Below are 21,133 nucleotides of genomic sequence, written 5' to 3'. Positions count from 1 at the left end.
GCAAATTGCATTTAGTCAAAACAAGATATTTTAATTCTGGCGTCAGAAGAAATGATGTGTCATGTATATGGTTTACAATAAGAGTGATACAATTCATGCAGATAATACTATATCAGAAGTTGTGTCAATTACAAAAATATTAAATCTAATGATGATCCAACTGTATCACTAATTTAATATAATATGTATAGTACAATATCAATGGCACACAGTGATATCCAACACATTTGATGCATATATACCACAAATATTGGTACCAATATTATTGATGCATTGGTATCTCGTAAGTATATGGTACCAATATTATTGATGGATTGGTATCTCACAAATAACACACTAAGTATGGTACCAATATTATTGCATTTTAGACACATGGAGTCAATATCTCCATATGCTGATATGGTATGGTAATATGCCAAACAATTCAAACAAGGTTAATAATTGATTTCAAAAAACATCATATTGGTCAAAATGATTAAAATACAGCAATAAAAGCCTTTGTATTAAGATGGATTGTTTGAGCTATCTGCTAAAACATCCATTTTACTGGATGTACTGCAATTTACCCAAAGTGCGACACAAGATGTTTTCCTCCTTTTTAAATCTTATTTTGCTGTGTACTATTTTTGCTAACATAACATAAGATTCAAATGGATGACACGTCATAATTTCCATCTATTTATTTCCCCCACCTAGGATCATTTTCATGATGCGGTTCACTATACATTAGACAAGTGACGAGGGACGATTTTTTTTCCTGAGACAGGTGAGGTAAACAGTGCCTGTTCACTTATATTTGATACTGTAGCATAGGTGGACTCAAACTAGTTGTATGATCATATGATTTAGTTGAATGACTGGCATGGCACCTACATACGTACCTGAATCTTAATACATCAACTCAAATCAACCAGAGATTTGAAGTTTTTTTTTTTACCAATCTGATATCAGAAATGTTTTGAAGTTGCAGAGCCTGCTTGGCATAGATGCATTTGCGAACAAAATTCAATTGCCCCTATCAAATATTATGGTATTTAGCACCAAGAAGACTGGGCTGTGTTGATTCCACTGATCTTTCTGTGGAATGATTGTAGTAAACGTAGGATCTTGCAGTATCTGACCTCAATAATGTATCCCTAAAATAAATTTGAAAATAAATTACTTATTTTTTCAAAACTTTTAATTGCTAGTTATATGGCCCATGTGAAGGTGTTTTACGAGATATCCATTACACTGGCAATATTTGGTATTTAGAAAGAAACATGAAGGTCTGGTGGATAAAAATCATTTTACGTGAACAAGCCTGTAGCCAGCAACTTCAAAGGCTGTGGTGTGGTTTGAAAAAAATGGAGCTTTTACCAGGAAACCTTTGTGTACCTAGATCGAATTTTAATCCAGAGCGGACCTTTTCCCCTTCATAATGACCTTCTTTCTCTGGCTGCGGACCTGATTGATTAGTCAACGGAGGCCAGTCTACTAAATCAGCACAAACTGCATGTCTACGAGCGAGATTATTGTCATTGGGCACAAAATACATGACAGGTATGTCTGGCTACCAGATAAGAACTTGGATTTAATTGTTTTTTCCTCAATTACAAGAGCCACTGTTAGTGTTACAACTGACAAAGGGCTGCAGCATGCAGAACCTATTCACTGGCTTCAAAAATTACTGAGCCTTGCCAACAATATAATTGAACGATCGAAACAAGAAAAAATTCTGACATTTGTTCTGAATGTTTGAGCCAAGAAAAAATAATTTTAAGAAAAAAATTTCTGGTCAATTTGATGGCACTATTCGAAATGATTGAGCAACTACCTTATCCCCCACAAGTTACCAACAACAGCATATGAGCATTGAACCAAATTCTGACTTAGAAGCAGCACGATAAACCTGTATATCACAGAGAAAACCAGAGGTCTCACAAAGAGGACAATTTAAGGGTACTTACTTACTGCCCAAGAGACATACAATGTCATTTCAAAAGTAATCAACGTCATCTGATTTCGAAATAGAGTTGTGGGCCTGTTGGGTAATTTCTCACAGGCAAATAGCTGGCATTTTGCAAAGCTTGCTAATAACATACAAAGACAAGACTTCTCTTTTTGAAGATCGTATACATGTCTAGCAGAAAATCTAAGAGTTAATCTAACCAATTATATCACAACATATCATTTACTTATTGCAATTCTGATTCAATGGTGCCAAATGGTCACATTTGTCTGATACTTTCCAATTTAGAATTGTATGCAATCAGACAAAATTCAACTCTTTTATTGGAGAAACCCTTTTAAAAGGCATACTTTTCTCCCTAATTTTATCACCAATAGTTGTTAGTTTATGCACACTGTGTTTCCATGACTTAAAGACATTTTAGTGTGTTATTGCCCAGAATCGCACTTTGATGAAGAATAATTTCAGCTGCATTTCTGTCTGTTTTAAATGAAGGGAGCTATCTTGTTTTGGGCTGGATGCATTGTTATCAGGTCTGCATAAGGGCGAAGAAAAGTCTTGCACAAGAAATATGCCACACCACTGATGTAATAAGTATTTTTATCCAGAATCAATTCCAAGAAACTGAATACTGAAAAGCATGCCTGAAAGTTAACTAAACAGTAGATACTTTGAAAAAAAGTACCAGCACGTTCAAAAGAATGTTTCTTCTTGCTTAATGCTGAATATATTTAATCACATGGGTCTATGTGGCCCGTCCCAACTCTGAGGGGATTCTTGCTGAGTGCAATCAGCTTAGTTGGTTAGCACATTTCCTCCTGGCATTAAGTAGAATATAGATAAGCTGGTGATCATACGAGTATATTCAAAACAAGAGGAGGCATGCCATTCAATGCAGCAGATTGCACTTAGCAAGAGTCCCCATAGAGTTGGGTCAATCTATATAGACCGATGGTGTGGCTATGGGAATGGGGTCTAAATACCAGTGCACAAAAGGTGGTGGGGACTGTATTCACACCTAAAATAAAATTGGATGAAAAGGATCCACATTATTTTCTAAATTAAAACTTTTTGGGCTACAGCTAAGACCGCAATCACAACGATTTGAGCCAGGCTTTACAAATCCTGTGGACTAAATATGGCGGACGTACATGAAAGGAAAACTGCCTAATCTTTTAATAGTCTCTCCGCCTCTCACACGCCTCCCCACACGTCGTCCCTGCGGGGTACAGTCATTAAATCTCGGCTCCGTTCGCCATGTGGAAGCTACCTGAGAAAAAGAAATGAATTGGCTCGTAGAGCAGCTATGAATCGGGATCAAAATCGTGAAAACACCCCCCCTTCCAGTTCGATCAGGCGTAGGAAACAAGGCAAACATCAGCATCAGAACGAACTGCGCCCTCTGACGAGACTGCATACGCAAAAATTCTGCCCTCCTCCTCCTCCGTCTACTGTGGCTGGGTATCTCCGTGAATATCTATGGTGACATTATCTCCGTAGATAGCTGATTCATTGCTGCTCTACTGGCCAATTCATTTCTTTTTTGTCTCCTTTTTGAAAGATAATAGAACAGAAGAGCTTTTTTCCTTCGATCGCCTCCATCCACCATGCTTTCTTCACCTCGAGTTTAATTGATGAGCATGCGCACTTAATATTTCTCAGGTAGCTTCCGCATGGCGAACGGAGCCGAGCTTTAATGACTGTACCCCGCAGGGATGACGTGTGGGGAGGCGTGTGAGAGGCGGAGAGACTATTAAAAGATTAGGCGGTTTTTCTTTCATGTACATCCGCCATATTTAGTACCCAGGATTTGTAAAGCCTGGCTCAAATTGTTGTGAATGGGGTCTAACAGTGTTTATTTATCAGGCCATATGTACAGCTTTCTCATTTCAAATAAGGTCATGTAACAATTCAATTATATTTGCAAAGAAAATTCTACTCCTTTTATCTATAATCAATTATATATATAGTCACCTGCAAAAGTGGATTATGCTGGCATGACAAAAAGTTATCTTTGACAAAGCTTGCAAATAGTATCTGAAGAGCTCTGATGTCTGTATATTTCATAATATATGATAGCTTACCCATGGCATCGTATTGTTCATAGAGTGAAACATCATGAACACCAGGGATGATCGGAGGGTCATGGACACCATTATTAGTACTCAGCTCTATGGCAGAATATCTGTTACGATTGTCCAGGCGGCCATTGCCATTTTTCCTGCCCTGAAAAAAAAGGGGGAGAAAATGAAACAATTGATTTCTTTCACTATGCTTTGACTATTAGCAAGACAAGATGAATATTTTGCTGTATTAGAAAGCCTCATTTTTATTGCTTGAAGGTATCATTATCTTTCCAGCATATAAGTATTATATGATCATGTATAATGAGTATAATTTTTATGCAAAAACATTGTTCTGATTCGCAACAAAACATGGAGAGTGCCAATAATTCCAAAAACATTAGGTGAATATTGCCTGGCAGATGATGTGTTTCAGGAACAGATGATGATACCACTCAATACTTCAAATTGGGTTCTTTTTCAACTTAAAAAAAGTTGTTGCACATTCTTAGTCAATACAGAACCCATATTACATTTGTCTTTCAGTAACGCAAATGTTTTGTATGTGGTTTCTATGTGGCTACAATTATATATCATCTGCTTATATTCAAATGTATGACTACATTTATACTTAAATAGTTGAAGCATGAACATTAATCATCTTAATGTGGAAAGCTATGGCTAGACATACCTTGTATGTAATCTTAAAACAGCGATTAGGTCATTTATATAAAATATGCCATTTTTCAATCTCCAAATTACATTCAGACATATGTAAACAATGTCTGAATTTTTGTTACCTGACTTAAAACAGACCCTAAGTAATATTATATATATAAACAAATGTTATTTTCGCTGGCAACAAAACCATCACTGTTCATTCTATTAGTAACAGACTAAGTAAGTGATATTGTGGAAGAATATAGTTGTATAATATGATGATGGCACACAAGTCCAATGCATTCTATATTTTACCTTAAAATACCATACATTTGAGGTGAACCGCTTCAAAACCAGGTAAATGCCAATATGAAGCCCCATGTCTGCATGGTCAGACATTATTTCATGTATAAACATAAGCTTTTTTATCTTGTAACCGTTGCAGATGACAACATCATACAAAATTACTAAAAGGAGGAAGAAACTGCTGATTTGGAAAAGTATGGCTAGGTAATATGGCATCACAAAATACTTGTACTCCTTTGGACATTTTACCTTAAAAACAGTAAGAGAGCATACTCCTATTCTAAAATGCAAAATCTTTCTTTCAGGTTAACTCCTACAATTGCATATATGTGCATGTTTATTTGCTGCAGTTACCTCTGCAGTTTGTACACATAATAATCTGTTGTTATTTTAACTGTTATGGCAGTGCGGATCGAGGCATTGTCAATGTGAAACACTATCTCTCTACGATCTGACACCATTAAAAAGAATATTTGGGTTCTACTTTTTTCCACCCTCAAGCAATGTGAAGTAGATGGTACCAGGTTATATAGCTATCGAAGTACTATTAGTTGGGTAAATACTAACATCAACGTAAACTACTGTTCATATTGGTGATCATAACATCCAGTGATTGAACCTTGGTAATATTCAATATTCTAAACATGATTCTCTTTTAACCTAAAAAAAAAATAGTGTATTCTCTGAGTCAGCAATGATTATACATCAATGTGAAGCACTTCCACTCTATATTTTAACATAATTCAACACTGGTTCTATATTTTACCTTAAAACAGTTGAAGTGCATGGTTCCAGGCTATAAATCCATCCAAACTTTCTTAGCAAGGTAAATACTGTCAATGGCGAGCACCTCTACTTCATAATATGACATCATCATTCAGGTAGTGCAAACACTCGAACATGACTCACCAAAGACTCAAAATTGCCACTTGTAAAATGACCTTATAAACCCACACGATAAACATAACCTAACACACGGATGCATTCACATAAAAATAATTGCCTGTTTTTACCCAATTTTACTATTAGGTTTCATCTCTTACGTGTCCGATGTAATATCTAATAGGTTACTCCACCTAAAGGTCATATAGCTATATAAGGTAAGGAAATGAAAGTGCATAGTTTTATTAGAAAATTAAACATTAATTGGGAAAGGTATCAACAAAATGGCACTGTTATAGGATGGTGAAAAGACCTGATCATGCCATCAAGTACTGCACCATGCACTATTAATTTAATATCATCAGTAACACAGTGCTTCAAAGTTTAATTTCCTGAGCATGTTGTATCTGGCTGTCCTTATCTAACCTTCAAGTAAAATCACTTAAAATGTTTATAAATACAATAAGCCCATCATCAGACTAACATCTGGTACCAGGAAAGAGTGTTCTGTATTATCCTCTTTGCAATTCTCATAAAATTGTGCCAATGATCAAAGAGTTATGGATGATCAATTTTTTTCCAGGCACCAGGTGCCATAAGAATTACTGCATAATGCCAGTGGACCATTTCAAAAGCTTAAAAAATGGTTTTGGGGTTTCTGTAAGTTTTATAAAGAGTGGCTGTTTATGACAAATCAGTAAAATTCACTTTTCAGTTATTACATACACACAAAAAAACACAATTGCGACCTAAATCTGTTAAAAGAGAGAAAAAGAGATAAACCAGGCCAACGTAATGTAAAAAGAAAAAAGTGATCTATTTCCAGTTCAATCAATAATGTTCTTCTTATAATGTAAATGAATATTTCCCAAATGCCCATTTAAGTACCATTTAAAATTTACACTTCCTGGATGGTCTGACAGCAATGTGCTGTTGTTGTGAGGTTTCCCATCCCCCTCCAACCCCCCCCCCAAAAAAAAAAAAAATTTATATCCACTGCATTTGAGTTTTACCCCAAGCAAAGGCCTTTAGCTGATAAAACTGATTAAGATTTGGGTTGCTTAGGAAAAGCATGGCTAAGATTATTTGATACTATGCTAAACAGAGGAATTCTTCCAAAATTTTTTGATCACTTGTCATGGATATCTTCTTATTTCCTATAGTGTCAATTAGCTTTGCTGGGGTAGCGCTAACACTCGCCAATTTAGCCAAATGCTAAAACTGACTTAAATTGGTTAAACAAAAAGGGTTTGACTTGACTCATTTTAGTCAAATTAACACCATTTGGATAACAAATTGACAAAAAGTGATGATTTGGCTAAGCAAAAAAAATTGCTAGCACTACCCCTGCTTTGCTTTAGGGGTCACTTTAAACAGTTTTATAACTGACCTCCACATTTTGACAAAATTTCAAATATACATACAATGAAAAAACCCTCACCCATAAATCACTATACAAGCATAATTTCTATTCATATCAAGGTAGTCAGATCTCTTTAATTATGTTTATTAGTAACTATGAAATCTGTCAATCACACCTGCCAATCAAGATGCACTTAACCAGACAATAAACACCAGACAAAACCTTGACTTTTACCTGGTCTATCTGTTAATCACAAACTCAGGTCAGATATTTTGGGATAAAAAACCTTGTGGTAAAAAACATACCACCCAAAGACAGTTCACAGTGTTTATCAAACCAGGTGTTCTACAGTGTTTCAATAGAATCTGGAGTAGAAATTAGAATAGACGTAAATGTCGTAATTTCGTAAAGAATTAGTCATAAATAGTACCCAGACTGTTTTCAGTCCAGTACTAGTAGTTATATTAGGTGACTAGTTTATAAGCATGTGTGACTGGGAGTAAGAATAAGAATGTTAAAAATGTGTGTGTGTGTGTGTGTGTGTGTGTGTGTGTGTGTGTGAGTTGATAAGTGTGTAAGCCGGTTAGTTGGTAGCAATTTAGTGAGACTCCCCAGGGAGTTAGACCGATCCAGATGGATCGATCTAGGCATGGGAACCCAGTCTTAAACATTCAGATGAGTGCAATTGTTCATAATCAGATTTCTCAAACATGAACATAAAATGCTCCTGGTGATGGTGGTATCTAATGGTTTTATCAGTGCAATAAAAAAAAAAGATTTTGCGAGCAATTTCCATCAAATTAATTTTTCAGACAGAAGTAAACATTCTTTAAAAATTGTCAAAATCCAATATCTGTGTTACTGTGAGAACAAATATATTGTTATTTGATGACTGGATATATATTATAGCTTACCTGTTCTGAATCATTCTCTAGAATATCTTCTTTGGAAATTGCTGAAATGAAAGGAGCAAAAATATAATTAAATTATTATTAACACAAGCACACAAGTTCAGAACACATGTTTTTGATTCCTTTTTTTTTTATCTTCATGAGTTTATTTCACTGTAACATATGCATCCTCTTGTGTGGATGAAAATGACAATAGTGTATGTGCTGAAAAGAAATGCAGAATGCAGACAGAAAGTGATCATGCATTTGATCAACTCATGTGTTATATTAAGTCATCTTATATCATCATAGTCCAAACAGAAAATGAAAGAGAGAAAGGAATTTCCAAATAAAAAATGCCCATTGCTTATTCTGCACTCCCACAGCAATTTATAGTAACAAATGTGCATTTTCTTTAAACTAACCTAAGTAATGAAGTCAAACTGATCTGACAACTGAATTGATTTATAGTGAGACAAAAACCAAAGATACAAGTGCACTGGGGATGTTGTTATCTCTATTTGTGCTATGGTCTGCAACCAGCAAATTTCCTCCAGTTTTACGAATTTGTCCATGGATAAAAACTGCCTCTAAGTTTATGTTTCCACTAAGCTATGATCCATTATAAATTTATCAGGTCCAATTGTTAAGCAAGTAGTCTCTGTCATATAGCACTTTTTTGTTTGTTGTAAACAATTCTAACAGAACTCAAATGAGTATGAAACTAATCAGTAAAATGCTACAAGCCTGCAGTCTGCTGGCCAACACATCCTTGTCACAGCAAGCTGTGGTACAACTAACACAATCACAAGTTGGACTATCATGTTCAATTTTCTCAATTTCTGTGTGACTTGCATCCATATTATGTTTTCCTCCAAAACACACTCTTCTTTAAAACTAGTAAAAAAAATCAACACCTGCTCATTTTTCAAGCTTTCTACTAGTACAGTGATGTACAAAATTCCCAATAAAGAACTTCGACAGGGCTCATACTCAACATAGTTTTTACTCATTAAATTCACACAAAATATGGTGTTCTCAAAAACAATTTTTGTTAATATTATATAGAAAAGTGCACATTATGAGGCAGAGGCATATCTGTGAATATCAAGTAATAATCTGTGGCCATGGTAGAGGGTACTACTTCTGTATGTCAGAGCCTCTTCACCACACTCAACAATCCAAAACATTTCAGTTATTCACACAGTCCCAAATATTTTCTTTACAGCACCTAATAATTGCAATAACTGAATAACAAAACATTGCTAATGTGTGTGATATTATTCAAGCCAGAATTTTCTCCCAGTAAGGATTGGCTTTGTCTGCCATTAAATAGACTCACAGCCATTCAAAAGTTCTGTCTAAATAATGGAACTAGAAGAATTCCCTTAATAACTGATTGATAGTGCTTGAATGACAAGGTGAGCAAATCTTGGATTATTTGCAAAATAATCTGACATTATTGGGTCAATAAGAAATACAGAAAAATTGTCATCAAATACCACTTTATTGAAGATATATCTGACAGAATTTCATTCACCAAAATAACCCAGGCTCTTAATATGAACAATGATATTTAAACCCATTTGAATAAAAAATATCCAGATTTCCTTTAAATGAAAACTGAGTAATCAAAACCAATTTTGAGGAGGCAAAAAAAGTACTATTTCTCGTCTAAGGGCATCAATTGTCAGAGGATTTCAATTTCATATACAATTCAGGCTACTCATAAATGCTAGTAAACAGACTTGAGGCTTTTAAATAATGCAAGGCTGGTTGACATCAAATCAGATAATGGTGTGACTCGTGCCTCTTTCCAATATATCATCTAGCTTATCACGAAAACAGTAAGATGATATAAGAAATTCAGCTAAATATATCTAAACATTTAGATCAATCCAGACTGAAAAACAAGGCAGCAAAGCTGTCAAATGTACAGACAAAAAGCAGACAATAACAATGCACAAAACAGGCTACTGTCAATTCTGATGCAAAAGTACATTATGCTTAACTGCAAATTCAACATCAAATTTTAATTATGCTCAACAGGTAATACCAATGTAAGTGAAATGTGTAACAAGCGTAAGGCTTCAGGCCCATGGGAGTTTAAGTTCACACTTTGAAAATGCCAGAATGAGAAAAATGAAAATTTCACATAAAACTGCTTAAATTCAATAATAAATGATAACCCATTTGAGCTGGCTTTCTAATTTGAACTGCATGCCAATCCTACAAATCATACTTGTAAGTTGAAAATAATAATAATAAGTAACACAGTTTTCTTTTCATCATTTTTTTTAGTAGCAGTGCAAAAAGATTTTTGTCAATTTTGATGTAACATTACATAATAAATTACAGAATAATTATCACCAATTTTTGACTATTGACTATAAATAGCATGGACATGTAGAAAATTTGATTACCATTTGGCTTCATGTCCATGGGAGCTTCGAGTCCCACAATGAATATGCCAACATGATAAAAATGAATATTTCACTAAAATGTATAACTTCCAGAAAAAGAAGCCAATTAGACTGCTTTTCCAACTCAGGCTGCATTTTAGTCCTTTGTTTCTTTTTTGAAAGTTTGACAATCATAAGTAACATGGTTTTCCCATAATGGTCATCATGGCAGCAGCACCCAAAATTGTTTTTTCTTCTATTTTAATGCAATATTACATAATGCTTAACAGCATAATGACCATCAGTTTTTAATAATAAAAGATCCGTATCGTGGATTTCCAGAAAATGTGATTAGCATGGGTCTTCAAGCTCGTGGAGGTTCTAAGTCACACCTTGAAAATGCCAATATGTGAAAAATTAAATTTTCACAAAAAATTGATTAACTGCCAAAAAAATTTACCAAATAGTCTGCATTGCCCACTGAAGCTTTATTTAAGTCCCATGTTTCTTCCTGTAAGTTTGAGAACAGTAAGTGACATGGTTTTCCTTAAATGGTCATCATGGGAGCAGTGTCCAAAATAGGGGTGTCTTCAAATTTTGATGCACTATTACATAATGTTTAACAGGATAATTACCATCAATTTTTAATAATAAAATATTAGTATCATGGATATTCAGAAAATGTTCCTAGCAAAGGTCTTTAGGCCAAAGGAAGTTCAAAGTCACACCTTGAAAATGCCAAAATGTAGACAAGACAGCACTGTCCTGAAATGTGTTTTTTTCCATTTTTAACAATTTTTTAACATATAAAAAAATTAACAATTTACTGCTATTTATATATGATCAACTAAGAAAATTGATGAGATGGGAAAAATATCAATAGAACAGTGTTTAATGTCCAATTTCCTCCATTCTGAGTTTCTGAACATAGTGAATGAATGAATCTGACAAACTGCAATGATATGAGTTTATTTCCATTTTTGAAACACTATTATACAATACATGATAACAAGTTTACCATCATTTTTACATAATTAACTAACAATGTTGTAAAGATGCAGGAAATGTCAAACAAACACTTTTACGAATCTTATAAGTTAAATAATGAGACTGTTAACATGCCTAAGAATTGAATCTGAGGAAATGTTTAAAAACAGCATAACTTATAAAATAATGGCCCGATTATGCTGATTTTCGAACTTGACCTACGTTTTAGTAAGATCGATTACTCCTGTGAGTTTCATGACAACAGGTCTATCAGTTTTCCTTGAAATGTGTTAACAGTGTTGCACATATGCTGAAAAGTGAAAAAAACAGCATAACTACTAAAATAGTGGCCCGATCATGCCGATTTTCGAACTTGATCTGCGTTTTAGTAAGATTAATTACTCCTGTGAGTTTCATGACAACAGGCCTATCGGTTTTCCTTGAAATGTGTTAACAGTGTTGCATATATGCTAAAAAGTGAAAACACAGCATAAATACTACAATAATTGCCCAAACATGCTGATTTTCGAACTTGACCTGCGTTTCATGAATATTCATCAGCTCTGTAAATATAAAGCCAAAAAGTAAAACTGTCTTCCACTTATTGTGTTAACGATGAAAGTGCACGGCGACGGCGACGGCGACGGCGACAGGGACGGCGACAGGGACGGCGACGGCGACGACAGACGCAGGTGATGGCAATATGTACAGACACATCTGTGTCTGTACATAAAAAAACGACTGATGACTGGATGGTCCTTTATGTCTTATGCATAATTGGGATCCCATTGTAATCTGGAGACATGGTGACGTCGGTTTACCTTTGGTTCAAGTTAGTCCTGAATTAAACTTGACCAGGACAAACAACAAGGCAGAATAGAATATACATTTCTGTGTGAAGAAAGCACTGATATAGTAACAGCATGTCAATTTTTGATTAGCACTGCAAACAACTTTAATCAGACATTGACATGGCAAACTGCTTTAATATCGATCAAGTCTACTTCCAATTTGGCTTAGGGAAAAAGCGCATGATTTTGTTTTTTTTTTTTACCACAGATGTTTTATTCTAGCACAGGAGGTTGGTTATAAAACTAGGCACAGAAAGCTATTAGAAGACTTGTTTTCAAAAACTATACCTCTTGATAAATGCACACAATGTGAGTGACTTAGTTACAAGTGCAATTTTGATGAAAAGGAGAAGCCATGATTATTGGATTTTGTTAGATTGTTAAGACTCTTTTATACAATAAGATTAAGACCATGCCAAGCACCATTTTACTAAAACATGAAAACAGAGAGAGATTGTATGATTGCAATCATCAGCTTGTTCTTGTTGTAATATATATGTAGTATGCTCAATTGCAACACAGTTCTCTACTTCTTTGATGAGTCATAAAGGTTACTAGTTGAAACAGTACAAGAACAAGGACATATATGTAATATACATCTTAAATGGTCTGTTCATATCCAATATGCGAACATGATTCATATGCAACCTACTGGTCATAAGGTAATTTCAGAGATCACCTGAGGTTCACAGAGATGTGACCTTGCCTGGTGAATAATTTAAAAATACATTACGCCGAAGATACCTGTAAAAAGCTAAAGAATCCATTTTATTCGTGCATCTATGAGGCATCTTTTAACTTTCAAATCTTGGCAAAGAAACGGCTGCAGTACAGACATCTGTTCAGTGAAGCTTTTAATCTGGACTATTTCCCTTGCCTGCATGAAATCCCCCTTGTGCCTCTAACCTGAGACCAATTCATTTCCTACAAGACAGTGAGTCAGAACTATACATGCCATAGTGCATGTACATGTAATGGCATAGTTCATCTCATAATAGACTGACCCATCCTAGTTCCTTGTGTACAAAATAACTATCCACTGCCAACACTGTGCCCTCTTTGTGACAAGCTACAGTGTGTATAAGAATAGATAATACATTAATCTAGTGTCTCCTACTGACTTTCATCGCCAGAGTTCCATAGCTTACAAACAAATCATACCTATTCTTGCATGCCAGAGCAATAGCAATTAATACATTAAAAAAAAATCAGGACCTAATTATCAACCTGTGAAGACACTAGCATGTGTGTTTACTTGTGCATACACGAACAATTATCCTGGACAGTATTAAGTAAATGAAAAATTAACACGGAAAAGATTATCTGAATAGTTAAACACATGCCTGTATTCAGAAGAACAATGAAAATCAATGGAAAGGTTATAAGAGATCAGTGTAATTGCACTGGTACATAACGGACTATATACGCAGACAGACAAAGTGATGTTCACTGTGGCATGTTGGAAGCCATTATAAATAAGAGACTGAGAGTGGCCATGTTATTATCAAGAATAAAACAGAACTGACCCCTCTGTCTGGTCATCTCAGGGCCAGACAGCCTGACCACCAGATTTCAAAGGAGATTTCAGTGCAGAGACTGAATACTTTAAAAATATTCACATTTAAATTAACAGTACACAAGATTTTAAATGTCCTCATGTGTTCTTCTTAATTTCAGATACACTATGCTAATGTTCAAAGGTGTGTTATATCCTTTCCAAGTAAGGAAAAATTGCATTTTACACACAGTGAAATTCCTAAAAATTCAAGTAACTACTAGTATTTAATTACCTGCAGGCAAGAAAAGAAAAACTGTGACCTGACAAACATATTATCTATAAGGATGGTACTTTTGAATTTGGAAACACAAAATGTGATGGTTGTAAAAACTTTAAAAAAATTGTTGAGGGCAACCATGCAAATTTGGCCATTACATTCTCTCAAACTTAAACCATCATCCATGTACAAATTTAGGACACATGCAAACTGCAGAGAAACAATCAGTGTCACATCTACATTACTTTGGCTACTAGATTAGCAATTTCCATGAGTTAAAATAAGTAAAATATGTCCTAATTTGCCAGTTTTATAATAATTTGATAAACAAATAATTTGAACAAAAATTTTGATTCAAACTCAAATATTGTTTGTGTCCCCAGCCAATAACCCAAAGGGGACACTAATTTACCTCAATGACGCCATCTTTGAAACCTTGGCAACAAATGGAGTTAAACACAGTAATTCACTTGCTCCCATCCCTGCGGAGACATTTTATGACCAAAAGTTTGATTTTCTACATGCAGATGATATCTCTGATAGCCTATGAATTGATTTCAAGTTAGCATTAAGACAAGGCCACAAATTCATAAGGGCTATATCAATGGCTGAGAATATACAACATACAGGATTCCTCTTCTGTACACAAATATTTCTCTATATAAAAAAGGCTGAAAGTTCTCTGAGGTCACGTAAGATTTTTTTTTAATTTTAAACAATTGACTTATTTTCAATCAAGATCCCTCTATAATTAACAAAAATTAGCTTTTTTATTTTTAACTTTTTTTTTTTTCAGCTTGAGCCTAGGTTCTCAATGTTTTGACTCTGTCTAAAAATTGCTGTTGAGTTGCTTACAAGCCGACTCTAAAACTGTGTGTGTGTGTGTGCGTGCGTGCGTGTGTGCGTGCGTGTGTGTGTAGAGAGAGGGTGGTATGGGCAACAGAGTGATTTGTTTGCAGTTGTTTGTTTAAAAGAGAATAAGTAAATGATGAACAACAGGTCTGTAGCCAGGGGGGTTCTGGGGGGTTCGAAAGAACCATCCTTTTGGTCAAGAAAAGGTCCATTCTGGGTAAAATCTGAGCTAGGTACACAAAGGTTTCATTGTAAAAGGTCCACTTTTTTTTTTTGGAAAAAGACCCCCCCTTTTGAAATTGCTGGCTACGGGCCTGAACAAACCGTGGTTTCTATCATCATCCATTGTTGAAACCATTAACAACACAAATGCTGTGCCATCTACTGGGAGAGAAACTGCAAAGAATAAGCTAGTATTGGGATGTGAACAGAGACTTCAGTTACTGTTAAGTTAAAGAAAATGTATTAACTACTTCAAGCAAAAGTGAATTTTTTTTTATTAACTACTGGTCCAAAAGCACTTTAACCCTTACCAAGTCTTCCAAAACTTGCAGAGATTCTCCTCTTCAGTTTCTTCAGTCTACTTGCTGGCTTATCACGCACTGAAAATAACAAAAAGATTAGCTCATAAAATGATGTGGCAAGGTTTATAACCCCAGACGCCAGACCTCTTTTTTTCTTTTGTTATTACTATCAATTAGTGCTTATCAGTGCCATCTGCCATATACTGATTAACCTCAGGTGGGGAATTAGTATTACTAAGTTGCATAATGATGTGTTATCAAGCACAAGACTTAAATGTAGAATGTAAACCATGCTTAAAAGGCACTAATAATGCCACTCCCTATACACATACACTCTATGTCTAATCAAAATATGTGTTGAGTTTATTGGTGGAGAAGATCAAAAAAAAAAAACAGCAGCCATGAAGGAGTACTCATGTTTAAATATCATTTCATTTTTGAGCCAGAGTACCAGATGTGTTTTCCTTTTCTTCTTTCCTTTATCCTGAAAACATAACAGAGCTCTGAAGAGAAACTTATATTAAAACGTTATTAGCAGGAACTCGATTTGTCAAATGACACATTCAAAAGTCATAAGTTTCACTGATAGAATAGCACAGATGAGTAAATAACCAGTTACTGTAACTATGACATATTTATACAGCTACAACATTTATAAAATCATGAAATAGAGGGCTACATTCCATCAAATAGCAAAAAATATCTTCAAGGCAGGTTTACATAGTGAAAACTGGATCAATCCAGATTAGCTCCATCATGTTCACATTTTCCACACATAAATACATGTATTTGTTAAGGATGATGTTTTAATTCAACAATGTGTCTTGCTATAAAAAAATTAGGAATATTATTACATACCATAAAAAGATAATATTATTAAATGTCAAATACTTTTGAAAAACAAGCAGACTGTGTATTCTGACTGTGAGTAAACTGTATTGCAACAATATACCATAGGGCACAAAAACATTGAGACTGACTTTGATTTGGTAATTAATTCAAGATAATTCTTGTTTAGCATCAAAATAACAAGTATGCCAATGGTGAGAGGCTGTATGGACAAAACATGAAGATTTAGGTGTCTCTGTAGGTGTTATCAATTCCAGTCAGAACTCGGTGATGTAAATAATAATGCATCTCATAAAGACACAAACGCAATTTATGTACACATGTATAAAGCAAAAATAAATTAATTAATTAAATATTCATGTTTTTATAAAATGAGAATTAAATTGGCATTCAGCGGAATTGCATCACTGACTCACTGGAATGGCAATCTTAGTTAAATAAAAAAAAAACAAAGGGATATCCCCCTTTATTTTCTTACCCATAACATAATTTCTCCAACACAGCAAACTATATCTCAATATTTCCCTTTTTCTTTCATGGGAAATGAGGATGTGTGAAAAAAGGAAATGATCATACTCTCAAATAACCCTTTTTCTTAAGGTTTTTACATGATACTAAGAGCTTGTTCTATTTCAGTACATTTTTATCACAAGTAAAAATTTCACAGTGCTTTGATTTGTTGACATTCTACAAACATAAAAATCTACATGCATGTCAAATTCCAATGCAAGCAACAACGTTCCAATAACAATAATAGTCACTTGCATGTTATATCAACTTATTCAAATTGATGATTAAATGAAATATATTCAGAGAAGTTGAACAAACATCCAATGTCTACATAATACCATTGATTTAAAAAAAAAACTACATATAGTAAGTCCATGATGGCCCTTCATTGGTATTGAAATTCCACAAACAAGCTCAATATGGTCCTCAAGGGAGAAAAATTCCTTTACAAGAAAATTTTCATTCTATAAGCCAACTGATATGTAGTAGAACTTTTCAATTTCTGCTTTTTTATGAGGCAGTGTGTGTGTGTGTGTGTGTGTGTGTGTGTGTGTGTGTGTGTGTGTGTGTGTGGTGGTGGTGGTGGGGGGGGGGGGGGGTAAATCAAACAGTGTGCACGTGTAAATGGTCTGAATTTTATTTAACAACACCAATACCAGAAACCTGCTTATGGCAAAAATAAATTACTGTAGTGCTAGTTAAAATAGTTATCTAATAAAATAAGAATATAGTCCAGACCACTAACAAAATGAAAATACAGTCTTTCATTGCCAATATCACTCACAGATTTCTAACCCTTCATGACCCAATGTGAAAAGAATTGGGCATAAGGTTGCAAAGGGGTCACCTTTGTGAACTTTTGAAATGAACACCAAATATCGAGGCTTTATTATTCTTTCATAGAGGATTGTATAAATTCACCAGTAATAATATGTAGGTGAGTTGGGGATAGGGGTACCCACGCACACCTGTTCATGCGCCTGCATATGTTGATAGGTCGACAAACTTGGCCTCTCTCTGCAAGTACGTACTAGAATTGAATTTTCACTATGAAACTATGTAGCTATAAAAAATTAGCCACATCACTATTTTGAAATAAAATGACGATTAACTGACATTTTTTTTTAATTTTCAGTTCAATCATCTGCAGCATTTTACTGACTTCTTTATGCTGACAGTACTCAACACTACCCAGTCTGTGAAATGTTTCAAACATATTACGACTTGATAATTTCCTCTAGATTCCTCAAAATCAATGCCTCTCCTTATTCAGAAGAGCAAAATCTATTCCAGTATTGCATGTGGTTTTCACATCTGAACCAACCATTCATGATGATGATGATTATACACCACATATGGCCTTCCCCAACTTTGGTTCTTTTCTTCTCTGGCAAATAACTGTGAGGTGTGAGCATCTGGCATATCAGAAATGCTTGAGCCCTTTCATTGCCAAATGAGTTACCTTAGGCCTTCAAGCAATGAACTTAATGTAACTTGACGTTTGTGTTATTTTCAGCAGGCTAGTAAAAGAAGTACTACATCATCACACTTGTCAATACTAAGGAGCTTTCTACCCCATGTACATGGCACCGCTGCTATACAACGTAGTTTTCTTCTCTTTTTCATTCCTAAACACAAGCACTGCTGGGGAACACTCCTCAGGTCAAATATAAAATTGACTGTGTATAATTCTGGGTTGTACAGCAATATCACAATTAAAATTCCACTTATATTGTACAACATAATATATATTATATCATTTACAATCTATATGAAAGTTGGTTATTTCATATATCTAATATGATATAATATAGATCTGTTTCAACACAGTCCAGTGAATACTTTTAGAACAGATGTAAATTTTAAAGATATAATTATCATGATGATAAATGAGTAAGGTACACATTAAATATATTGATAATGGGTCAGGCTAACAGATAATGAAGGTGAAAAGGTAGATATGATATCTCTTTATTTATAATTAATATATTTCACTTTCCTAAATTCTGATATTAAAAAGTTTAACATAACTGAAAATATGTATCACATTTTCCACAGATTTTAATTACAACCGTGTATTTTGTAAAGAAAATACTTCCTTAAAAAATAACTGTGCAAGACTTCCTTAATAATTAATGCAGCCAGGGTCGTTAAACTAATAACTGATAAAGAAAATAACCCGATGTCTGGTTACAGTTGGTTGATAACACAATTTAAATGTTACTCTTGTAGGACTACATATCGTTAACCCATTCAGTGTATCTATGTGGCTTAGCATATCAAAATTAATATCAACATTAATATTTCAGATACATTAAGGGAGACTTTTGTTGGTATCGTACACAGTTTTTATTTTTCCACTGTATGCATTTTAACCCTTAGAGAAGCAGACAAACATGTTTCTCGGTGGACACATTGAGTAATCACAATTGTTTACAAAAGGCATAATCAAACTCACTGCGTGTTAGGATTCGGGCGTCTGTGTGAAAATTCATTCAAATTAAGTTAATGTGTACGCCTTAAAACAAAAGATACAATCTCAGATTGCAAAAACAGCCACGAGCCCTCTCAAATATTAAAGAATGAGAGCATTTTGAAGGAGGAAAGATCACAACAAGGGTAGCCAGTGACAGAGAGTAGGTCACAACAACCTGTAATCCCTCTGGGCTCTGGTCAGTCAGATCGCCACTGGCTAACGTTAACTACCGACCACCACTTACCCTCTCTCATCATGACTGAACCTGGTATAGCAGGATCAGACTCCATCTTCAATGACTTCTCACACCGAAAGAAAATCTCCTTAGGTTCCTGTCGAACCTACGCTCTTTTTTGTGCTACAAAAACCCAAATTTAAATTCGGCTTTGTGCACCTACAGCACTTCCTGCGTAGCGCGCCATCTTGGTATAATATCGTGAATCATCCGGGGCTTTTCTGTTGTTGTTTACAATATGTCTGCGCCCGGTTAAACGCACGTGGCTTTGTTTAGAAGCAATGACCTGCACCAATATATGCGCAGCCAGTAGTAAGCAGAAGAGGGGAAATAATAAATCATCATAACATTTATACATAAATGTATGGACCCTCCAGCATTACTCTCCCGTGAACAGATGATTTGAAACAGTTGTGAATCTTGGATTAAATCTTTTAAAAATTATGTAATCTTAAACATTTTTCTTTCAGGATAATTTAAATATGCATGCAAATAAATAAACGGCTGCTATATAAAAACGTTTGTTTTATTTTATGTACCTCGGAGTATACACCGGTTTTTCATCCGGAATTAACTGCAACATCAGTGTAACATATGGTTTAATTCATCTATAATTTTCTAGCGTAATTTTTACTCTCTTAAATAGCAAGGTTGATTGGTACATGTAATCTAATAATGTTACAAAACGGATTTGCCGGGTACTTTACGTCTATAGAACGTATTTCGTAAGAGTTATGAAGTAAATTTGGAGATCAGAGAGTGCACAAATAAGGTTTACGACCACTGTATGTTGTAGGTCGACGACAATGTCATGGCGAAGGCAAGTGTGTGAGACTTACAATACTGGTACAATCGTCCTCAGTTTATTTGTTGATATCAAGAATCCTTTATTTTACTCCAGGGGCAGATCCAGGATTATTTGAAGGGGGTGGGGTCCGCGGATGCGAAGCCGACACTCCTGACCACTCAGGACCCCCCTGACCCCCCCCCCTCTCCCCTCTGAATCCGCCACTGTACTTTAATAATGGAATATCGACACAAATGGCCAGTCTTCCTTCCCCGCACAGAAAAAGGACCTAAAGATGTAGTTATTGCATTAAAGTCACATATGTCATCAGAAGAGGCATGTATACACTCAGTCAATATGAAATATTTAAAATTTGATTGCTTACGGGGTTTTTTTTATCTTTTTTTTTTATCTACATCAGAAATTGTTTACAAATACAATTTGGATCTATTCTTTTTTCACATTTGAAGCCTGCTGTCACCAAATATAAAATAATATCATGTGAATATTACTTTTCTGACAGGCGAATGTGACCACTATCGGCCCTTCTAGTATAGGGCCTACAACTTAGTACAACCCCATCTATCTGGTGACAGAACTGATGTATTTGCACATGTACATTCACACGAGTCCATGAAGCAGAGTAATAAGTAGAGTAAAATATCTAGGCCTAATGAAAAAATCCAATTTTAAGTGTTAGGATCTACGTGAACTCACGAAAGCCAAACCCCTCTCCCCTCCCCTTCCCTAATACTCGCATACACTGCCAG

General features: G+C 35.0%; 1 protein-coding gene across 3 annotated transcripts in view; it reads right to left on the bottom strand.

Annotated features, from left to right (window-relative positions):
• The window catches only part of LOC106172398 (cyclin-dependent kinase 14-like), a 39,771-nt gene extending 19,982 nt beyond the window's left edge, over nt 1-19,789 (bottom strand). Inside the window, exons 1-4 of one of the 3 annotated variants that reach the window (XM_087004799.1) lie at nt 19,586-19,789; nt 15,516-15,584; nt 8,140-8,180; nt 4,036-4,177 (exon numbers count right to left, since the gene is read on the bottom strand). In XM_087004799.1, coding sequence (XP_086860925.1) covers nt 4,036-4,177; nt 8,140-8,180; nt 15,516-15,584; nt 19,586-19,631 — 298 coding nt within the window. In that variant the 5' untranslated portion in view covers nt 19,632-19,789. Of the gene's footprint in view, nt 1-4,035; nt 4,178-5,746; nt 5,899-8,139; nt 8,181-13,099; nt 13,351-15,515; nt 15,585-19,585 lie in introns of those variants that run through there. The other 2 variants (XM_087004801.1, XM_087004800.1) reach the window with 2 other exon arrangements.
• Between the last annotated feature and the right edge of the window lie 1,344 nt (nt 19,790-21,133).

Source organism: Lingula anatina, chromosome 2 (assembly GCF_051362555.1).
Source record: "Lingula anatina isolate TDL-2025a chromosome 2, LinAna3.0, whole genome shotgun sequence".
NCBI lineage: Eukaryota > Metazoa > Brachiopoda > Lingulata > Lingulida > Lingulidae > Lingula > Lingula anatina.
Note: the sequence above shows the minus strand (reverse complement) of the source record. Positions and strands in the feature narration are given on the sequence as shown.